Consider the following 20883-nt stretch of genomic DNA (forward strand, 5'->3'; position numbering starts at 1 on the left):
TGGTGGGGTTTTGCTTGCCCTCCCCCACCAGGGGCACGGGCTGTGACGCGGGATGCCAAGCCAGGCACATCCCCTGGGGTGCGGGAAGTGTGACCGCCCCAGCCCGGGCTTCTGCCGCCAGGCAATCACCCGCACACTTACGGCACTTGCTTAAGTGGCAGGAGAAGGGGAGTGAGCAAAGGAGAGCACAAAAAGGAGAAGGAAAAACCTCCCTCTCTCCCTTTTTTGCCAGAGGCGAGCTGTTATTTTGGCTCCAGATGTCTTCTAAAACTACAGCCTCCAGCTCAATGTTAGATGCTTTTTTCTTACTTTTACTTGCTGTTTAAAATACTCTGGATATTTGTTTTCTTGATTTTTAAAAAATTTAAAAACCACTCAAAAGCACTGATATGAATCAGTGAACTAATTACATTTTCATGTTATATATTTAGAGTTAAATACAAATTAAGTGAAATTCTAGAACATAAAGTATTTCTGAGAAACAAGATCACAATCAACAGTCACAAGAACATTCTTCCCATGAATGAAGTGGAAGACTAGGATTTTTAGTCAATGTTAAATATCCAGCACTGCAAACACTCAGCAGACATACAATAATGACCTCTGAAAACACACAACACTAAATCATTATAAACAAGCAGCTAAAATAGGTGAATCAATGAATTATTCCAGGAGAAGAAACAAACTAAGGTAGTGTTTTAATGATGTGATAATAAGATAAACTCTGACAAAGGTAACTAATTCCTTCCATCTGCAAATACTACTAAACAGTCCTTGAGTAGAGTGCTTATCTGCACAAAATATTTCTCTGTCACACCTTGTATACAGAAGATATATAGCTGTTTTTCTCCAGGATTTAACCCATGGGGTGATGTTAATCCCTTCATTCTTACTAGGCAAGAAGCACTACAGCTGTCAGCATATACAGGGATGCTTTCATCTCCTGAACTGTTAAAGTATTTAATTCCACATTCCTGACAATAATTCTACCAGTATTGGAACTATGAAAGCAGCACATTTGCCTGCTACGAACACAGAAAAGTCCAACATGTCTGGGTCTGCCAAACACAACAAAATCAATAGGCAGCCCATCTAAATCAGTAACCCTGCACTCTGAAGTTGCAAGAGGCAGAGCTGGATGGTCTTCCTGTGGAGTCCATTTTGGACAAAACCTGAAATCAACATCAAGTCCCATCAACACAATTTACAATAGTAGTATATTATCTACCTTATAGATGCATCAAATCAATATTATTAGAAGTAATTTATCTAAACCAGGAGTGTAGACTCTTCCTAAAGTTAGAAGTAAAAAATATAACTGGGGTTATATATATATATATACTGGGGTGTATATATATATATATATATATACACACACACATATAAGCCATTAAATAATTATATGTCAGAAGATAAACAGTAACTTTGAGGTCTTGAACCTCCTTAGCTTACTTTCAATTATAATATGAATATTGAGATCATATGAATCAGAACACAGGTACCCACAGTATGAGATGGTTTAAGCATCCTGGAAAACTGCAAATGAGAAGACCATTAAATAATTATGCATTCAAATACCTATTCAGGACTGTAGCTTTTTTCTACAATCCCTTCTTGGCCCTACTTTGATCCCAATTGAGAGGCTTGCATGGCAGGCAGAGAGAGGGAGAACTACAGAAGGAGAGAGGGAGAACTACAGAAGGAGAGAGGGAGAACTACACAAGGCTCTGGCCACAAATCAGGATAAGAAAACCCCTAATTCCAGTGGCAGTTCACAAGTTACTTCAGTGGTCCTAGGATTCACCCCATGGTACAAATCTTCTTTGAAACAACAGCAACGTTACAGATGCAAAGAGCCACAGGATAAAAACCTAGAACTCTTCATAGTTTGTAGTTAAGAGCATTTCCTTTCTAGGAACACACTGTAATGGGGAAATTATGGATACAGATAAGATTTAATTTGGATTTTCAATGTAATCACAAAGTAAAACATAATATTCTTCAAAGCCAGTTCTTCCATAATTACAGACTATAAGAATGGAGAGGGAGGGTTAAATTCCAGGCCATTATAAAAAACAGAGACCATCGGACTTCATTAAGAAATCTCTGTATAAAGTTCAATTCCTTATTCTCAAGCACATCATTTTTCCTGGATTAAAGGCCTGAATAGAACAAAACAATCTGTCAAATCCTTCATTAATGTTATGTATGTAACAGTTACTTTTACAAATACGCACCGAATTTTGGCAAAACACAAAACCTGACAGAACTGACATAAACGAATTCTGTGGAGACAAGCCTCTTCCTATAAATTTGCTTTCAGGAACTTTCACAGGATGGACTAGACAGAAGCTAGAGAGGTATTTGAGGGAGAGAAAAACAACCACTTCAAAAAATCTGATTATCAGCATGTATGCTTGGCATTTCATAATCGCATGCTGATATCTGCACTCTTTTATATACAAGCTATTTAGTGAGGCTAGGAAACTCTTCACATGAGTATGTCCAGCTCTGTAGTAAATTTAAAACTAAAATAATCTTATTAGCTAGACAAGATCTTCAGACTTAAACCACTTTCATTATTAAAGAAAGCACATGATCAGCTTTTTCTGAGATAGAAACTACATATATCTTAGCCATTGCTAATCACAAGCATTGAGACCAAACTCTCAACATTTGCATGTGCTGTGAATATTTTCTGTGAGAAAATGCCACAAGGTGAGAAGTACAGAAAAAGAAAGAGCTCGGAATTTTTTTCTGTCTATGGCATGATGCATGAGGCAGCGCTTTTGGTAAATAAGACACACTGAGAATGACAAACCTCTCTCTCTCTCTCTTTTTTTTTTTTTTTTTTTGAGAAAGAGAGGGAGCGATAGGGACTATACACTTTTTCAAACAAATGTATTTCAGGGTGCCAATGCAAACAGGATGTAAAAGCCACAGAAAGCTGTTGTGCTTTACCAAAGGACAGTTTGCTTTAAGGAAGCCTCTATTAAATACAACCTTTAAATTAATAAGGAATAAGGATTCCTCTGCAGCTCCAGCCAAAGGTGTACATGTGAGCAGAGTCCTTACTGATCAGAAGGGCAAAGAACAGAGGCAGACCTCACACTCTATGTGAAATCCCCTTGAAGGAGTTTCAGGGAAATTGATAATTTTATGGACAAGCTGGGGCTCTGCCATTACCACTACTGCACCATCCTACACGTGAGGATATTGCTACATAGAACTTTTTCCTTCAGATAAATCTTTTTCTTGCAAACAAATGGTTATCAGCAAACTTTCCTCATCCTGCTTTTATGAATGTTGCCTATATGGACTAGGGGAGAATACAGCACAGCAGAGACCATCTCATATGCTCATCGCAAAGTACAATAGATATCCAGATCAGATCTGATCTTGCCACTCAGCATGAATCACTGAACGACTGAAATAGATGGAAACTACTTCCAGTATTTCTCTCCTGACACCAAAGCTACACATCACTTTGAAAAGATTTAGATGAAGTTCAGACAAGTATATGCTAAGTATGTGGACACTGAGGGAGTTCTGAGATATCTCTTTACTTCTATTGCTCATTAGTGGATAGAACAGCATATTTCCAACACTGAGGTTTTCAAAGTTGTGGTTTTTTTAACCAAAGTTAAAAGAATAATCAGGATACCACAGCTCACCTGCTCCCTTTGTCATTGAAATAAGCCTATACTGACAGTTCAAAGCATGTCTGAATTTGTGTTCATCTTACCAAGAAACAATCCATTACCAGCTGCTAATGATCTCTTTTTTTTTTTTTTTTTCCCTAATGAATCTACCTTGAAAGAAACCTACCTGGGGTACCATGCTGTTCACAGTTATTAAAACATGAAAATTGGACTAACTCTGCTAAGGACATTGATGGTTAACTCTGATGTTAATTAAACGTCTGCTTTATGAACTGGAACCAATTCAGACAGTGCAAGTCAATTGTTGTATTAAACATGATGCATGCACCAGCTCATCTCTCAGTACAAGCGTCCTGGATCTCTACTGGCATAACCCATACTGCAGAGTCAGGCCTAAAGGGCAGCTTTGACATAAGGAAACACAAGTGTCTGGAAAGTGAAAATAACACAGAGCTGTTTCTGATGGCACAGAGAGCCATGTGACAGCAGGGGCAAAAAGCTACCTGCCACAAGCCATGCTTGTATCTGAATCTCCTACAGACAGACATGATCAGAGTATGGGGCAACTTGTTATTCTTTCTGCTGCTAGTGCTCTTCATAAAAATGATTGGATAAACCAGTATTTTTTGGTAGGCATGCCTGTCCTTAAGCCAGTCTTGCTGAATTTGCAAAAGCCACATTCCCCTTTTAAAGGTAATGTTGTCTTTTTACTGTCAGCCAAACCATTAGTTGTTTGCTGCTAGAAATAGTAACCCTTATCTCAGAGCGGTAATGTCACACTCACGTTTAACTGGAATTAACTTATTTTCCTGTTCCTTCAGTGCTAGTGCCAGTGCTAATGCTAGGCTCTGGCATCCCCCACTCACCCCAGCACTGTACATCATTAGTTGGATGGCCCCCATTGCTGCTGCACAGCTACACAGACTCCTCACCAAAGCATTCAGGATCTTAATGTATCTGCAAACAGGAGGCCCACCAGCCTTACATCATAGAACTGATAAGAAAACAAAACCTCATATAAAATCTCAGTGTTAGGACTCTCCCTGGGCTGCCCTGCCTGTATCACAGGTGTACCTGCCACTGCCTCCTCTCCTAAATAATTGGTCCTCCTTAATCAGACTTACTCCTCATCTGCAGTCTAGCCCAATATCCTCATAAGACATGCAAGAACATCCATGCTGGATCAGACCAATAGTCAGCGCAGCTCAGCATCCTCTGGGATGGTGGCCAAGACCAGCCCTGAGACAGAAATCAATAGAGACAGTGGTAATCAGCAGGACAAACAGTAGGACAAAGCTTCATTGCTTCCAGAAATTTGGGGTTCAGAGGTTTCTTATTGTAGAAGTATTTCTTTGTTTCATAGCCTGCAAGAGGGTCACTGGGGCTGGTGGGGCCTCTTGGGATCCTCCCCACTCAGAGCCAGCTCAGCTGCAGCAGATTGCTCAGGGCCACAGCCAGTTTTGATTGTCTGCCAGGACAGAGACCTTACAATCTTGTGACAAGAGACCTTACAATCTTGTGACAAACTCTTTGGTGTTTAACCACCTTCCCATTAAAAAAGTGGGGTTTGGACATTTTCTGAAAGTTTTAGCATTCACATGCTGCTGCAAAACATTCCAGAGCCTGCCTGCACACTGCCTCAGGAACTGTGTGCAAGCCAGTGTATGGGTAAGGGCAATGTTCCTCATGACTTCCTACACTCTGAACAGGACCACTGCTCTACCTTAATGTGAAGCATTATGGTTTTATAAAGGTTTTAAGACCATAGAAAAGGTTTCAAGACCACAGCATTCATTATTTTAATTTGAATACCCTAAGATACATATTTTTTCTTGTTTCTGTACTTTATCTATGTTGTTCATAAGGATTCCTGTCTTTGTCACGAGCTGTGGAGGCATCTAGCATTGCTCCATAATACCCAGAGAAACAAGATCATTCTGTTTACAACTAGTTTATCATAATAAATACCAAAATATCTCTCATCTCTCATACTAATGAAAGTCAGGTAAAATGCAATGATTTGCCAAAATGTCAATAACCTTTTAATGCCATCTTCAGTTCTTGGAACTACTTTCACAACTGTTTTGCTCTTAATGTGCATCTGTTGCATTTATTTCTCCCCTTGCCAGGAGACTCCCCATCTACTATATACATTTGAAAGAAATATACAAGGCTGAGAAGGAAACTTTACCTCTTCCAGTCTCCAGACTTCCATTTTCATAATAATAGCAGGAATAGAGAAAGATATTAGAATAGAATTATAGAATATTTTGGGTTGGAAGAGTCATCTAGTTCCAATCCCCCTACCATGGACAGGGACACTTCCCACTAGACCAGTCCCAATTGGCCTGGCCTTGAACACTTCCAAGTACCCACAACTTCTCTGGACAACCTGGTCCATGGTTTCAGCATCTTCACAGTAAGGAATTTCTCCCTAATATCTAATCTAAACCTATCCCCCTGGTGGTTTAAATACTTATCCCTTGTTCTACCACTATAGATGTCATTATATGCAAAAGGTCCCTCTTCAGCCCTTCCATAGCCCCTCTTTAGGTGCTGTGAGGTCTCTCTGGAGCCTTCTCTTTTCCAGGCTGAACAGCCCCCAGTTCTCTCAGTCTGACTTCACAGGAGAGGTGTTCAGCCTTCTGACTATCTCTGCTTCTCTTGACTTATTCCAATGGATTTATTTCCTTTGTGTGTTGGGGATCCCAGGGCTGGACACAACATTTCAGGTGGGATCTCACAAGAGCAGAGCCAAAGACCAGAATCCCCCCCATAGCCCTGTTGCCCATGCTGCTTTTGATGCAGCACAGGACACATTTGGCTTTCTGGGCTGCAAGTGCGTATTGTCAGCACATCTTAAGTTATCGATCCACTAACATACCCAAGTCCTTTTCCTCAGGGCTGCTTCCTCAGGACCTTGTACTTGGCCTTGTTGAACTTCATGGAGTTTGAACGGACCCACTTCTCAAGCCTGTCCCTGCCGCTCTGGATGGCGCCCCTTCCCTCCAATATGTCAACCACATCTCACAGCTTGGCATCATTGCCAAATTTGCCAAGGATGCCTTCATTCCCCCTGCCTATGTCACCAACAAAGCTGTTAAACAGCAGCAGCCCAATACTGACCCCTGAAAAATGCCACTTTTCACAGCTCTGCACAGGGATATCGAGCCCTTGACAGCAACGTTTTGAGTTTGAACAACCAGCCAGTTCCTTATCCACCCAGTGGTGTATCCATCAATTCCATGTCTCTCCATGTTAGAGTCAACGGATGTCACAGTGTCACAGTGGGACAGTGTCAAATGCTTTGCACAAGTCTCAGTAGATGACATCTGTTGCTCTTCCCTTATCTACCAACACTGTAACCAAATTTCTGAGGCTACCAAATTGCTAAGGCATGATTCGCTCTTAGTGAAATTGTGTTGTCTGTCACCAATCACATCCTTATTTTGCATGTGCCTTAGCACAGTTTCTAGGAGAATCTGCTCCATGATCTTGCCAGGCACAGAGACCGACTGGCCTGCAGTTCCTCAGGTCTCTCTCTCTTCTTCTTTTTTTTTTTTTTTTTTTTTTTTTTTTTTTTTTTTTTTTTAAAAAAAAAAAAAAAAAAAAAAAAAAAAAAAAAAAAAAGAAAAACCAAAAACTTGGGGTTCTGTTTCCCCCTTTCCAGTCAGTGGAAACTTCACCAGACTGCCATCACTTCTCTCGAGTATTATGGATAGTGGCTTAGAAGCTCCTCTGAGAATTCTCTTAGGTCCCACAGATGCATCTCATCAGGTCTCATGGACTTGTGCCTCTTCATGTTCCTTACATGGTCTTGAACCTCCTCTTCTCCTCCAGCATGTGGTTCTTCATTCTCCTGGTTCCTGCTTTTGCTTTCTGTGACTTGGGCAATGTGGCTGGAGCACTTGTTGGTGAAGAAGACTGGGGCAAAAGAGGCATTGGATACCTCAACGTTCTCCATGCCCTAGGTAAAAAGGTTGCCCATTTCCTTCTGAAGAAGGCCCACAATTTCCCTAATCTGTCTTTTCATTACTGATGTTCCTATAGAAACTTTTCTTGTTGCCCTTGATGTTCGTGACTAGATTTAATTCTATCAGGGTTTTAGTTTTCCATACTTGATCCCTGATTGCCCCGACAATTGCTCTGTATTCCTCCCAAGTTACCTGTCCTTGCTTCCACACTCTTTTCTGAGTTTGAGTTTACCCAGAAGCTTCTTGTTCATCCACACAGGCCTCCAAACATTTTTGCTTAATTTCCTTTTTGTTGGGATGCATCTCTTCTGAGTTTGAAGGGGATCTTTGAGTATCAACTAGTTTTCCTAATTACCTCTTCCCTATGAGTCTTTATGCTATGGTACTCTACCAAAAGGAGTACATCAAGAGGGACAAGGTCTGCTTTCCTGAAGTCCAGGGTAGTGAGACTGCTGTGCATTCTCCCCAGTGCCCTAAAGGGTATTGAACTCCACCACTTCATGGTCACAGGAGACAAGGCTGCCTTTGAGCTCCACATTCCCCTCCAGCCTCTCTTGCGTGGTGAGAAGAAGGTCCAGCATTAGCACCTCTCCTTGCTGGCTCCTCTATCCCTTAGAGAAGGAAGTTACCATCAATGCTTTTCGGGAACCTCCTAAATAGTTTATGCCCTGCTAAGTTGTTCCTCCAACAGACATCAGGGTGGTTGAGGTCCCCCATGACAGCCAGGGCTTGTAAGAATATGAGACTGCTCCTGTCTATCTACAGAGGGCCTCATCTGCTTGGTTTTCCTTGTTGGGTGGCATGTAGCAGACCCTATAATGTCACCTGTCCCTGTCCTAAAACATAAGCCATTGGTCAGCTCTTTGTCCATCCCAGAGCTCCATGTACAGCTGGTCATTGACATAAAAGGTGGTGCCCCTCTTCATCTTCATTTCCTGTCCTTCCTACAGAGCAACATTCCAAAAACCTACCATTCCAACACTCCCGTCGTAGGAGTCATCCCATCACATCTTTGATACTAGGAAATCATAGAATGTGGGCTTGACATTTCTAAGTTTGAAGGGATTTTAGCCTGCTAGCAGTGCAAACTGTTTCCCAAGGGAAAAATTCTCAAGAAAGCTTCTTCTCAAAACAATCTTGGCAAAACAAGTATCTTTCCCAAAACAGTATTTCTCCAGGTGGTGTTTTGCTGTCTGTCTAGTTTACCCAAAAGGATTAGAGAGGTGTCACTCCTAGTCACCAATCATGTTAAGTCTGTATCAGAACACCTTATAAAAGGTGGTAAGAATTAGACAATAAAGCCTACTATACTCTCTGCCTTCTGAAAAATACTTGGAGTCTTTCGTCTTTCTTTCATGCCCAACAGTGGCAATAGAATTCTGCGTTCAGAAAATAACCTTGTCTGTGTCAAGAAAGAAACAAAACAAATGGGGCTTTGGGAATGGGGGAAGCTTCCATCTGACAGTTCACAGAAGAACATGCATTTAAGCTAAGATGTCATACAGAGGAACAAAAGAGATCATCATGACAAGTGTTGTTCTATCACTGTAGTTATTTAATGCAAAGAATAACTCATATTTACATTACAGATGGAAGATCAAACAGGGACAAAAGCTAAGACTGTGTGGTCATTCCTAGCTCCTCACAGAGTTTGTTGCAGAGTTTTGGATTGGGTGTTGAGAAAACTTCATTTCTTCTGGAAAAACATTTTGTGAACAATAAAGCAGGTTTCTAACTTGGCTGAAAGATGTATAAAAGGGTGGAAAGCACACAGTATTAAGGCCTTAAAAAGATTATAGGGATTAAGGGAAATACAATATGACATAATGAGCCTTGTACAAAAAAAAAAAAGTTGCCCCTTTTGAGCTTTGCTGTAATGCAGATAGAACAATTAATTATATACCAAACATTATCCAAAATAAATCATGGACCACATCTAGAGGTAAATGAATTATTCCTGCTCCTCAGAACTTCTCTTTTTCATAAAGAGCAATCCCTCTAGACAGTTTGAAGAGAACGGAGTGCACTTTTTTCCCTATAACTATGAGAAAGATGAAATAGGGCTAAAATTCCTGTGTGATAAATTCAATTTCAACAGCTAGAATTTTAATATGGCTACCTCATTATAAAATATTTGCTATAAAATTTTTACTTGAAATAATGAATTTTTGGATGTTTGCAAGCTTAGAAACTGCTACGGAAAGGACGACTCAACTATATTGTCTGTAAGCAAACCAGTTTCCAATGTTCTTCTAATAATTACAGTTAGGGAGCTTAATGAAATCCAGCGTAGCAGATTAGTTTTACAACCTCTGCTTCCCTAACATGTACTACCATGACATCTTACAACAAGTATGGGTCAAATGGGTTAGATCTACAGGATAATGTTAGTGTTCCCTTCAGATTTTTTGGCCTTTCTGATAATATTTAAGAAAATATTTTCCAATTAATTGAAAGCCATTTAGTACTCCCAAATTATTCCTCAATGATTCTAGAGCAGATACACTTTCTTTTTCCCAAATGCCTTTGATTTCTCCTCTGCACACACAGACATGCACTTAATTAAAACTTTCCATTGAAGTGGCATTAGTTAGACACACAAGGCATAACAAGTTGCTCTTAGGCTTCCGGCCAGAAAGCCAGCAGTGCTGATGCTTTCCTTCATTTACTTTAGAAGTGTCAGCAAAACAGGCAATTCATGGCCACATAAATATGGAGTAAACAGCCCATGACCACTATCTGCAGCAATACAGTTCAGACACAGACAGTGAGTTGGTCCCGTTCCCTGAGACTGATTCATGTTGCTGAATACAGAATCAGATTACACTTTACCAAAGTGTCTTCTGTAACACCATAATAAAACACATCACCAGTATGAGTGTTTAAAAAGGTATCAGGGAGCAGCATAAACAAATCTCATTAACAAAGCATGTGACTTATGCAGATATCTATTATTCACCATGCTGAAAATTTAACCTGGGGATTTTATACACACACGAGCAGGATGCAGACATATCACATTGTGAAATGAGGTTTAGGTTTTATCAGGGTATTGGGATTTTTGTTAAGAAATAAAGAACAGGGGAAAAAGCCTTTTGGTCTGATACGGTGTTGTCCTTATGGGCAGGGATTTAAAAAATCATCCAAAAAAAGGGAGACATCTGAGAATTCATGTAATTGCCAGAAGCATCTGAAAAAGTCTGTAAGACACAGCAACTGCTTTCATTATAAGGTACCAGTTCTGCTTCAGAAGGCTTCAGAGATGTATCTGCCAAGCTGACCCTGAGAGAAAACGTATTTTTGACCACCAGTGTAGCTATTCTTCCATATGAAAATGCAGCAGAGGTTGGATGATGCCACTTAGCTCTGTTAGGTGCTGATTGTCATGTGTGCTTTTCATACTGAAGCTGGAATTAAACAAGAGTGGTTTCAAACTGAGAGTAAGTTTCACATGTAGCAGCAATAATAATAATCTAATCTACAGATTTAATTTCCTAGAAATCAGAGAAATGCTACAAAGCTATTTTTGCAGCCAGAATCTAGCAGGAGCAGCTCTGCTAAAACTAGATATATACCACCAACAGGAGACATCTGCAGGGCACTGAGGCCCAAGCTCAGCATGAAATCTGAGCATGAGGAAAAGTTCATCCTTGCCTGGGAAATTTCTTCATGCTTTCCTATGCCTAAAGAAATGACTGAATTGGGGCATTGTCTTGGATTATATAACCTAAAAATATATATTCTATTTCATCTGTTGAAAGCTGGTTTTTTGGGAGATGTTTTATCCTTCTTACTCCAGGCTGGAGGAGGGCAGATGCCTTCTGATAATGGCCCAGCCATTAAAACCAGGTGGGGCAGTGTTTCTTATCTCTTTCACCACCCCTCCATCCTCCAGGTGGATGTCTTCTGATAATGGGCCATTGGGGCCCACCAATGACATGACACATTCCATCATCCCATAGCAAGATGCTCCACCCAGTGCGGGAGGAGCCAACTGTTCCTAGCCAGATAAAAACTGGGACTGAAGGACCCAAGGGACCAAGTTTTTCCACTGGATTCTCAGGGGAAGACCAGACTCATCTAGCCACCACTGGACTTTCTACAGGACCATCTCTATTCCACAGAACCACATCTGTTATTCCAGGAGGACTTATTTGGGCTGCTTCCAACACCCTGACCAACAAGGTGCCAGGTTGTATCCCTGACCCTGTCAGGGTTTTTTCCAGGATCTTTGTTTGCTTCCTTGCTTGTTTTTTGTACTACTACATTTGTATTCTCCTTTTTTTTTTTTTTTTTTTTTTTTTTTTTTTTTTTTTTTTTTTTTAAATATTCCTAGTAATGAACTGTTGCTCCTATTCCCATATCTTTGCCTGAAAGCCCCTAATTGCAAAATTTAAATTATTTTGAAGGAGAGGGTTCACATTCTCCATTCCAAGGGAGGCTCTAGCTTTCCCTGGCAGACAACTGTCTTTCAAAACCAAGACAGGCATGAGTGCCCTCAACTGACTTCATTATTCAGCAAGACTGACCTTCAGTTTATACCTTGGCTTATCTTTCTTCCAAACACACTTTTTAAAAAGAAAAACAAAACATTTTCCTCACCCTGCATACTCATGTTAAAGAGCATTATTAGAAAATTCATGTGAAATCCTGACTTCTACAGCAGAAGCAGAAGAACTCCACTGATTATGGAAATGCAGCAATTTGCCCTTCAGCAGGAACTGGGTGTAACAGGAAACACATCCCTGTACAGTAAAAAGCCAAGCCACACACACACAGTTTATCTGAAGGTCTTATTCAGAAATTTTATGCCTCCTGAATCTTCTAAAGCATAAGGGATCTGAAACCACAAATAGAAAGGTGTCTGCAGTTTTGATCACACATTTATTGTTTGAGATCAACTGAGAAACAAATAAACACGGTGGAATAAATTCCACTGCAAAGAAAACAAACAAGAAAAAAAAAAAAGAAAAAATCCTGCCATTAAGAGGTTAGGTCCTTTTTGTATTTTCAAGTGCCAGCCTTTGAAAGTTTTTTTTCCTTTTGAAGAAGGAACTTCTGGTATTAAAGTTTATAGCTGAAGTGTAATGTAATCCTATAATTAAATGATTTCTATGCAATAATCAGAATCTCCTAAAGAAACTCCAAGATATAGCAAATAAACATATTAGGATAATTAAATACTTCTGAGTACTAGATCTGCAGCATGATGTTGGTGTGGAAATAGAGATGACTTTCTCTAACAAAATATACATGCCAAGTTAGCTTGTTAGCTCATGTAAATTCCTTTAAAATGCTCTACATAAGGCAAAGTAGAGCCTTATTGTGAAATAGAATTCTGTAAAAATAAAATTGAGAACACATTAATAATTTAGAAAAATTTAAACAGACTTAAATTTATTTTATCTTTTCATTTCCTATATGCAATATATTTCTTACATACAATATCTTCAGGTATTAATTCAAATTTTCTAATTAGGGATGCAGTTGCCTAAAGCAAATTTTTAAAAGCTGTTCACCATCGTGTAAAAGTTTTGTGACTTTATTTGTATGTATAGGAAGCCAAATTTTTATTGGATCAACTGCTAAACTAAAAATATGTCCTTTCTATTTTTTGGTTTTTATACAATCATTCTCTTGGAGCTTAAGCTTCAGTCTGTGAACATTTATTGGGCTTTTTACATTAGACTGGGTTGGACTGGGATGCAGTTAATTTTCTTCACAGCAGACCATATGGTAGTGTGTTTTGAATTTGTGATTAAAAAACTGTTGATAACACATCAGTGTTTTGGCTACTGCTTACACAGTGCCAAGTTCTTCTCTGTGTCTGTTTCAAACTGTGTTGCCCATGTACATCTGTATTCAAGACTGCATCTGTTCTGGTTGAATAAAATCCAAGTCTCACAGCTGCCTTATCATTTTACATTAGTCAGCCTCCAGTTCCCTTTGCAATGAAACAGTGCAAGAAATTAAAAGTTTGTATTTTGGAGTCAGTAGTAAACTTAAAAAGAGTCCTTGTCAATAGATATTATTTTGCGGTTCACTGTCAAAACAAAGTTCAGCAATAAAAAAGTTAATTCTGCAACAGAGAAGAAGACAGAAAGTATGTTATAGCTTCATTCAAGGAGCGTCATTTCCAATTAAAAAGCAAAAGAAAGGGGATGGTGAGCACCACGTGAATTTAGGTCAAGCCAGATAACTATTTTTGTACACTTACAAATCCCAAAGAAAAAAATCTTTGGCATAAGCTCCCAGTACTCAGTAATGGACAGAGCTTTGTGGGCATCCACTGGCCATGCTTTAGAACCTGGCAGGGGTATCAGAACAAACACAGCAATAGTCCAGGACTAATGCAATTGAAAACATGAAATTTAGAAACCCTGTGTAAGCACAGTATCCCTGCAACTATATGAAAATAATAAAGCAGGCTTATATTATCTTGAAAACATTACAGTCTGTTCATATCAGGAGTTTATAAATAAACATTATTTCCTTAATTTTCTTATCAAAACCAGATATGAAGAAGTCAGTAATTGTCAGTGACTACAAAGCTGACGTGTCTTTCCAAATCTCATCATCCTCTTATACCAATCATATTCTTTGTCCAGCTTAACTATTATCTGAGCTTAAAATCATAGCAATATGATTAGACACTGGAAGAAAGGTTTGTTTTCTATTTATCACAGGACTCAAATTGCTGCTGACAGACCTGGCCTAAGAAAATTGACTACAGCTTTCCAGGATGGCTGATTGGAGTACGATTTGGAAAGAAAACTATTTGCCTCCAGAAACAACGGCTCTGTTATGAAACTCTTAGACCACTGGCCAAGACTGACATGGTCAACCATCACAAAGCACCAAACCAGCCATCAGCACCTAGCAGAAGCTACTAGCTGCAATGGCCACAGTGCCTCAGGATGGAATCACACCCTATAAATAAAATGCTCTCCATAAAGAAGAGTACAGTAAAATAAAGGCTGAATTCATATCAGGGCAATCAGGGTCCCTAGAAATCAGAGTATTTGCCTTTCTATTTCTTTATTTCTCTATTTCTTTATTTCTCAAAAATAAGCCTGGTAACACTAGCCCCCAACTGCCTCAGTGCTGACATCAGATCACACAAGAGCTACTCTCTTAGCTCTATGGACCTTCCTGAGGTTCAAACCAAAGGAGGAGAAGGAGGCACCATCCTTACTGCAGAAAACAGAGTTGGATGTGGCAGCTAATTTGTAATTACCCAGAGTTACTACTGGACCTTCACAACTAGTGGACTTCACAGGACTATGTGGTATTCTCTGCAAGATCAACCCAAACATATACCATGTGCAAGGCTCTTCAACAAAGGGACAAATGGATGCAATGGATGCAGCTCCAGGAACAGAGCAATATCAAACACACTTAAGCAAATGCCCTTGTACTCCTCACACCCCATGCGGGAATTGCTTCCTTCAGTCTGCTAAACCCATTTAGGGACCAAATTACTTGGCTCTGAGGGCTGAATTTTTCACTTAGGCTATATTTTGAAGCACTCCAATCTAGACTATAGAAGGAAAAGAAAACTGAGCATGTTGCACAGGAGAAATATCTCCATTTGCATGGACACCGTTTAAATGAGGTGTACAACACAAGGTTTCCAAACTGCAGAACATAAATAACTGCAGGTAAGAATATCCCTGAACATCATAATAACAGTGGTAGGTAGACAGTCAGACTGACCTTGCAGGGGCTATCTTTGCAGAGCATCTTCCACACAAAAAGTTGGTTCCCACAAAGTAAAAATCCCTTCCCTAAAGTTATTTAAGTAATTTTCCCTTCCACATGAGGAGAGTGGTATTGACAATTGCTCTTGAATGATGGAAATAAGTACACAACATGAATAACACAACACACAGGAACTCGTTGGTATATGTATTAACCTCTGCTATTTCAATGTTGGTTGTTTATTGTAGATTAAATTAATTTGGGAAAATTAGCATGGTACAGAAACAGATGAGAGCAGAATACAAGAACAGTACAGAGAAACTACAACAGTTCAGTAGTTAAAATCATGGGATCAGCTCTCAAATTAAACTGAAATTAAGAAGAATTCACCTCTTTGTTAGCTGTGTCAGTTCACATTAATGACACAGTCTCTTATAAAGCAGCTGAGAAATATATGCCTCACATACAAAGTTTGTTAAAGCTGTTATGGTTGGAGAGTCACTTTTATCAGCCCAACAGGGATTATGCACTAAAAATTAACTTTATATGCAAAATTAAGAGAAAGTTATCAATGAAAAAGCAGTTGAGATACTATATACACCTAATAACTTCCAAAGATCTGGTGACAGGAGATAACTCCATTTTTCAGTCAAAATTATGCAATTTCATGGAAAGTTTAATGGAAATTATAATTAGTAATGTATTATTAGAACTAATTAAAAGCAATTTTTTTTTTCCAAGAAAACAAATCCTAAGTCATCCTTTCCTCCAGAAAATGTATTTTTTCTTAATTATATTTCCAAATTAATACACTATTTCTTTTTTGGAAAAGATTTAATTCATTTAAAGATTTCAAAAAATCTCGACAGAGGCAGTTTATATATAGGAATTTATGGCCTTTAAAAACAATCAATTGTAATGGTTTTAGTTTAATAAAACCAGGCAGAAACACTAATTAATGTTGGAGTTTTAGTATTTATTTTCTTTTTGTGGGAGGGAGAGATTAGCAGAAAAAAAAAAACAAAGCAGGCTTAAGCTTAAAAATGAACATAAATAGTTTTATTAACATACACTAAAAGAATGAAAGAAGAAAAGAAAGTTTAGAAAAAGAAAAACTAAAACAGAACGACACTTTAAAATACACTTCTCTCCTCTTTCAAACTATTAACTTTCTTGCTGAACAACATAGAAAGACACGACTTGAGATTTTCAGTCAGTTTCACTATTTAGACATAATTACTCATTACTTTTTAGGAGAAGAGTCTCTTTAAGATCTTTTTAATGAAGACGTTTGCCATGAGACAAAATAGTCCAGTGCTCTCAATGTCACACATCTGCTGCCGCCCGGAGTTTTCGCAGACTGTGATGTTCTATCAGCAAAGATTCTCAGTGTATCTGGGGTACTACTTATGAATACTTCTAGCCTAAAATCATCTTTGTCTCAAAGGTTGAGACTTCCTTTTAACTCAGGAGTGGGGGCTTTACAGTTCCTAAATAAATCTTAATTATTTCAGTTCTTAATTTTAATTAGAATAGCATTCTACCTAACAACACTAAGATGCTGCAAAGATCAGTCTATTTTTTCATAATTTACTTTAGAGAAGTCTGGTTAAAAGTGTCCACTTCTTCAATCTTATTCCAATATTATTAGTTCTCTCACTTCTAATCTCACTGACTTCATTCAATGTCTGTTCTATGTACCCTCTGTTTTCTTTCTTCTCTCTCTCAAGGAAGAATTGTGCTTTAAAAGTTCCATGTTGCTAGGAAAGGGTTAAATCCACCCAGGCTTGCAAGGGCCACATGCAAGCACGGAGGCTGCATGAGGCTGAAGAAAATACAAAGCTGCGCTGATGGAGGAAGCTGGTAGATGTCCTTTTTTCCACCCCTCGGTGCCATCTAGGGCAGCTTGGCTCGGAGTTGTTATGAAGCTGCAGGTTTCCTTTGCTGCCAGCGGCGATTAAGCTGAGCCATGGCTTGGCCCCTTGTGCCACAGTCCGAGCACGTGGCCAGCACTGCCGAGCTGCAGCCGCCCTTCTTCCCTACAGGCAAGTGAGGGAAAGGGGCTCAGCTGGCCCAGGCCCTCCCCGTGTGTGCAGTGGCCCTCAGAGGCTAGGTCCGGCCGGTCCAGCTGCCTACAATGTTACCTCATAGCTGATTCCAAAGTAAGAGGGCGACTGATCAGTAGCAGATTAGTTTTAAATGTCCTCTCCAAAGTCGCTTCAACATTTCCCATTGGTCAGCTTAGCTGCCAATATCCCGGTCAGCTTTTCGATAGGTCCCTGTCCTCCCCCCACCAGACCACTCCACGGTTAAGGCAGGGAAAAACATCTTACATTTCTCTATAACCAGAAAACAAAATTGTGCCACCCATAACATCAATAGAACCTCAAGCTTTTCTCAGTCACAATAAATAATTTTCTTTGAAAATTAAATTCAAAATGCACTGCAATAGTCAGAACAAAACACCTGACAAGTACTCAATCACTGCCTAACTAAAACAATCTCAAGAATACTTGATGTAATGTCCCAGTTTAGACATACAAGACTACTATTATGGAGACCCACTGCGGCTCTTTTCCTCCAGAAAGCAAAACATCCTTTATTTATTGCAAGTGATTCAGAACAGCCTGCATAAAGTGAGACACAGCAGAACACAGTACCATTGAGAACAAACAGCTTCTCTTCCCCAAATGAACCTTTTTTCATAAAACCTTGTTTGCAGATATGGAAGAGAATTTCCTATTGTTTGTATTATTCTTTATGAGGATAGTAATCAAGATTTAAATTGTAAGGAAAATATAAAAAATGAAATTTCAAGCCTACCAATCAAACACAATTCTTAATTTTGCCTTTGCTTTATAACACTAAGAAAAGATAAAAAGATGATACTAGGAGGGAAAAATTGTTTAGGTCAGGTCATAGGGAGTTCATAAGGGGTTAAACTACACATTAGCAAAAATAACTAACCCACCTAAATATAATGATATATAATAAATTATTTCACTTAGTAGAATGTCTGATTTACTTGAGTGTTAATATTCTGCAGAGACAACTAATTACAAGTAGAAATCCTCAAGTGGGAAGTTTGTAATTGTTACTATACCCTCTTCAGCAGTTATCTCAAACTCATTACACTGACAAAACAACAGATTCTGTCCTTATTCTAAAATAAGACATTTTAAGATCTAAAACTAGAAATAAAAGTTTCCTTTTACTGGAAAGATACCCTGAAAATGTATTACATATGCATCTCATATACAAGGTAAGAGTCTGGAGTCAGCTGCCAATCCCACCTCAGCCAGACACAAAACACCCTGTTGAATTCTTGGCCATGTGAGCAGGAGTGCAGGGGAATGGGGAGCCCCTGGCAGCGCTCGGATTCCAACAAGGCTGCAGCTCACACTGAAGCCCTGTGCAACTCAAGCAGGAGCTTCAGAAAACCAAGCTGATTTTTCTTATCATTTGCCACCTCTGACTCCTGCAGACGTGCAAGATGCTGCATCATAATGTGCTTCTTAAGGGCAAGGCAGCCTCCCCACTTCACAACAATTCAGAAGAGTGATGTATTTCTCCAGGTACCAGATTACAGGTGTTCTGCCACTGCGCAGGACAAATATTTCACTAGGCTTCCATACAACTGGGGCACAAGTGCTGAAGTCTTTGACTAGCTTCTACTTAAAAGCCTACCAACAAGCACAAAAATCAGGGAGTTCACAATGAAGAGAATGGTCTATAGCATCTCTGTTATGCAGGGAAATCACGCTCCACTGCAGAAGACCCACAGGTGCAGTAGCTGATGACCTGACAGGGTGCCTTAGGGTGCTATGAGGGCTCCTGTGGGGCAGGAGCAGTGGGGGAAGCAGGGGCACTGTCTGCTGACAGACAGATTACCTAATGCTTATCAAAGACACAGGAAGTAGATACCATGGACTCAAAACTTGATTTTTTTGAGACATTTGGGGTACGACATTGAATCACAAAGAGTAAGAGATGGATGTTACCTTATATCAGTCCAGACTCCCTAAAATGACAGAAAAGAACCTGTCTCACATGTGCTTTGTTGTCCTGGTGTTATTTTCCATACTAGAAGCAGGAGGGATGTCCTGTATCACTAGTTCAGTGTCTTATTTGGCATTCTTGCCTCGGGGATGATATTTGCCATTTAGGCTACCTGGCCTGCATGTCATTACCTGACAAGGTAGACCAGAGCTTTACAGCAAAGAAAGCCTAATCATTATAACAGAAAAAGTAACCTATCTAGCTGATATGGTTTGTATAACAATATTTTTGGAAAAGGCAAAAAATTCAAATTAGTCACAACAGCCACACTCTTTTGGTTTTTTGAGATGAAAAGCATAGCAAAAATGGTGGAAACTGACCTCTTAGTGCCAAACATGATGGTGCAGGCTTGTTTTCACATTTATGAACGCAGTGCACTGCACAGGCTGATTATATCGACCTGGATGAGAAAAAAAAAGAGATATTTTTAAATCAAGAAGCTCAGGACCTTGATTTTAATATCCTGAACAATAAGTACATTAGTAAACATCTTCCAGTGAAACTTCAGAGAATACCTGGCAATTTTACAGAAATAAAAAGGTTAGCAAAAGTACGCAAAGGCTAAAAAACACAAGATAAAAGTTTAAAAAAACATAAGACCAAATCCTATTAGTAGAGGTTAAACCTGACATTATTAGAGCAGTTACTCAACTAGAGTTAGGCATAATACGATATGATAGTGCAACATCTAAAAGTCCTTATCTCTTACAGTGAAATGCATGTGCCAATCTGAAATGCACGTGCTTTAAAGCAGCTAAACAGGTCTTCCTGAATTTCCAGCCTGAACAAAGCTATGTAAATTTATATCTTAACTGCATTTTGGTGCTCAATTAGTTGAATGACTATCTCAGTAAATTAGTAATTTTTCCAGAAAGAAAACTTTGCTATAAATAAGAAATTCCTTGGTGTGGGTCTACTTAATACAGACCTCAGAAAATAGTAGTAGTAGTAATAGTAGCAGTACTAGTACTAGTATTAGTAGTACTACTAGTAGTAATACTAAGAGAAATTCCAACTTTTACATTAAAAATATGAGATTACAGAATATTAGAATAATTAGGTCAGGAGAGGCTTCCAAGTCCAGCCTTCAACTCAAAACAGGTATAATTAGATCAGATTGCTCAGGATTGAACAGGTCTTGAACATGTCCACAACCTCTTCTGGAAACCAGTTCCTGTACCTCATCACCAACATGGTAAAAATATTTTTCCTAACATCTAATCAGATTTTTCCATGTTATACCCTATGTCCACTGCCTCTTATCATATCTGTATACCTCCAAGAAAAATCTAGCTCCATCTCCTCTATACTCTTCACTCAGGTACTTGCTGACAGTACTAAGGTGGTCTCTTGCCATCTCTTCTGACCCTGAGTTGATTCAATTCTCTCAGCCTTCTGTTGAATGCCATTTGCTACATTCCCTTGGCCACCTCATTTAGTCTCCATAAGTTAACATCCTTCTTGTTCTGTATGTAGCTGGCTAAGCT

The 20883-nt window shown here is 39.2% G+C and overlaps 1 protein-coding gene across 10 annotated transcripts in view; it reads right to left on the reverse strand.

Moving 5' to 3' along the window:
• The window catches only part of OXR1 (oxidation resistance 1), a 270959-nt gene that overhangs the window by 216648 nt on the left and 33428 nt on the right, over positions 1–20883 (reverse strand). For 9 of the 10 annotated variants that reach the window (XM_040084391.2, XM_040084399.2, XM_040084419.2 and 6 more), the window contains one exon: positions 19717–19796. The exons of the other annotated variant lie outside the window; for it this stretch is intronic. In XM_040084391.2, the coding sequence (XP_039940325.1) occupies positions 19717–19733 (17 nt within the window). In that variant the 5' untranslated portion in view covers positions 19734–19796. Of the gene's footprint in view, positions 1–19716; positions 19797–20883 lie in introns of those variants that run through there. 10 annotated transcript variants of the gene reach the window in all.

The sequence above is a fragment of the Hirundo rustica genome, chromosome 1 (genome assembly GCF_015227805.2).
Source record: "Hirundo rustica isolate bHirRus1 chromosome 1, bHirRus1.pri.v3, whole genome shotgun sequence".
NCBI classification, from domain to species: Eukaryota; Metazoa; Chordata; class Aves; order Passeriformes; family Hirundinidae; genus Hirundo; species Hirundo rustica.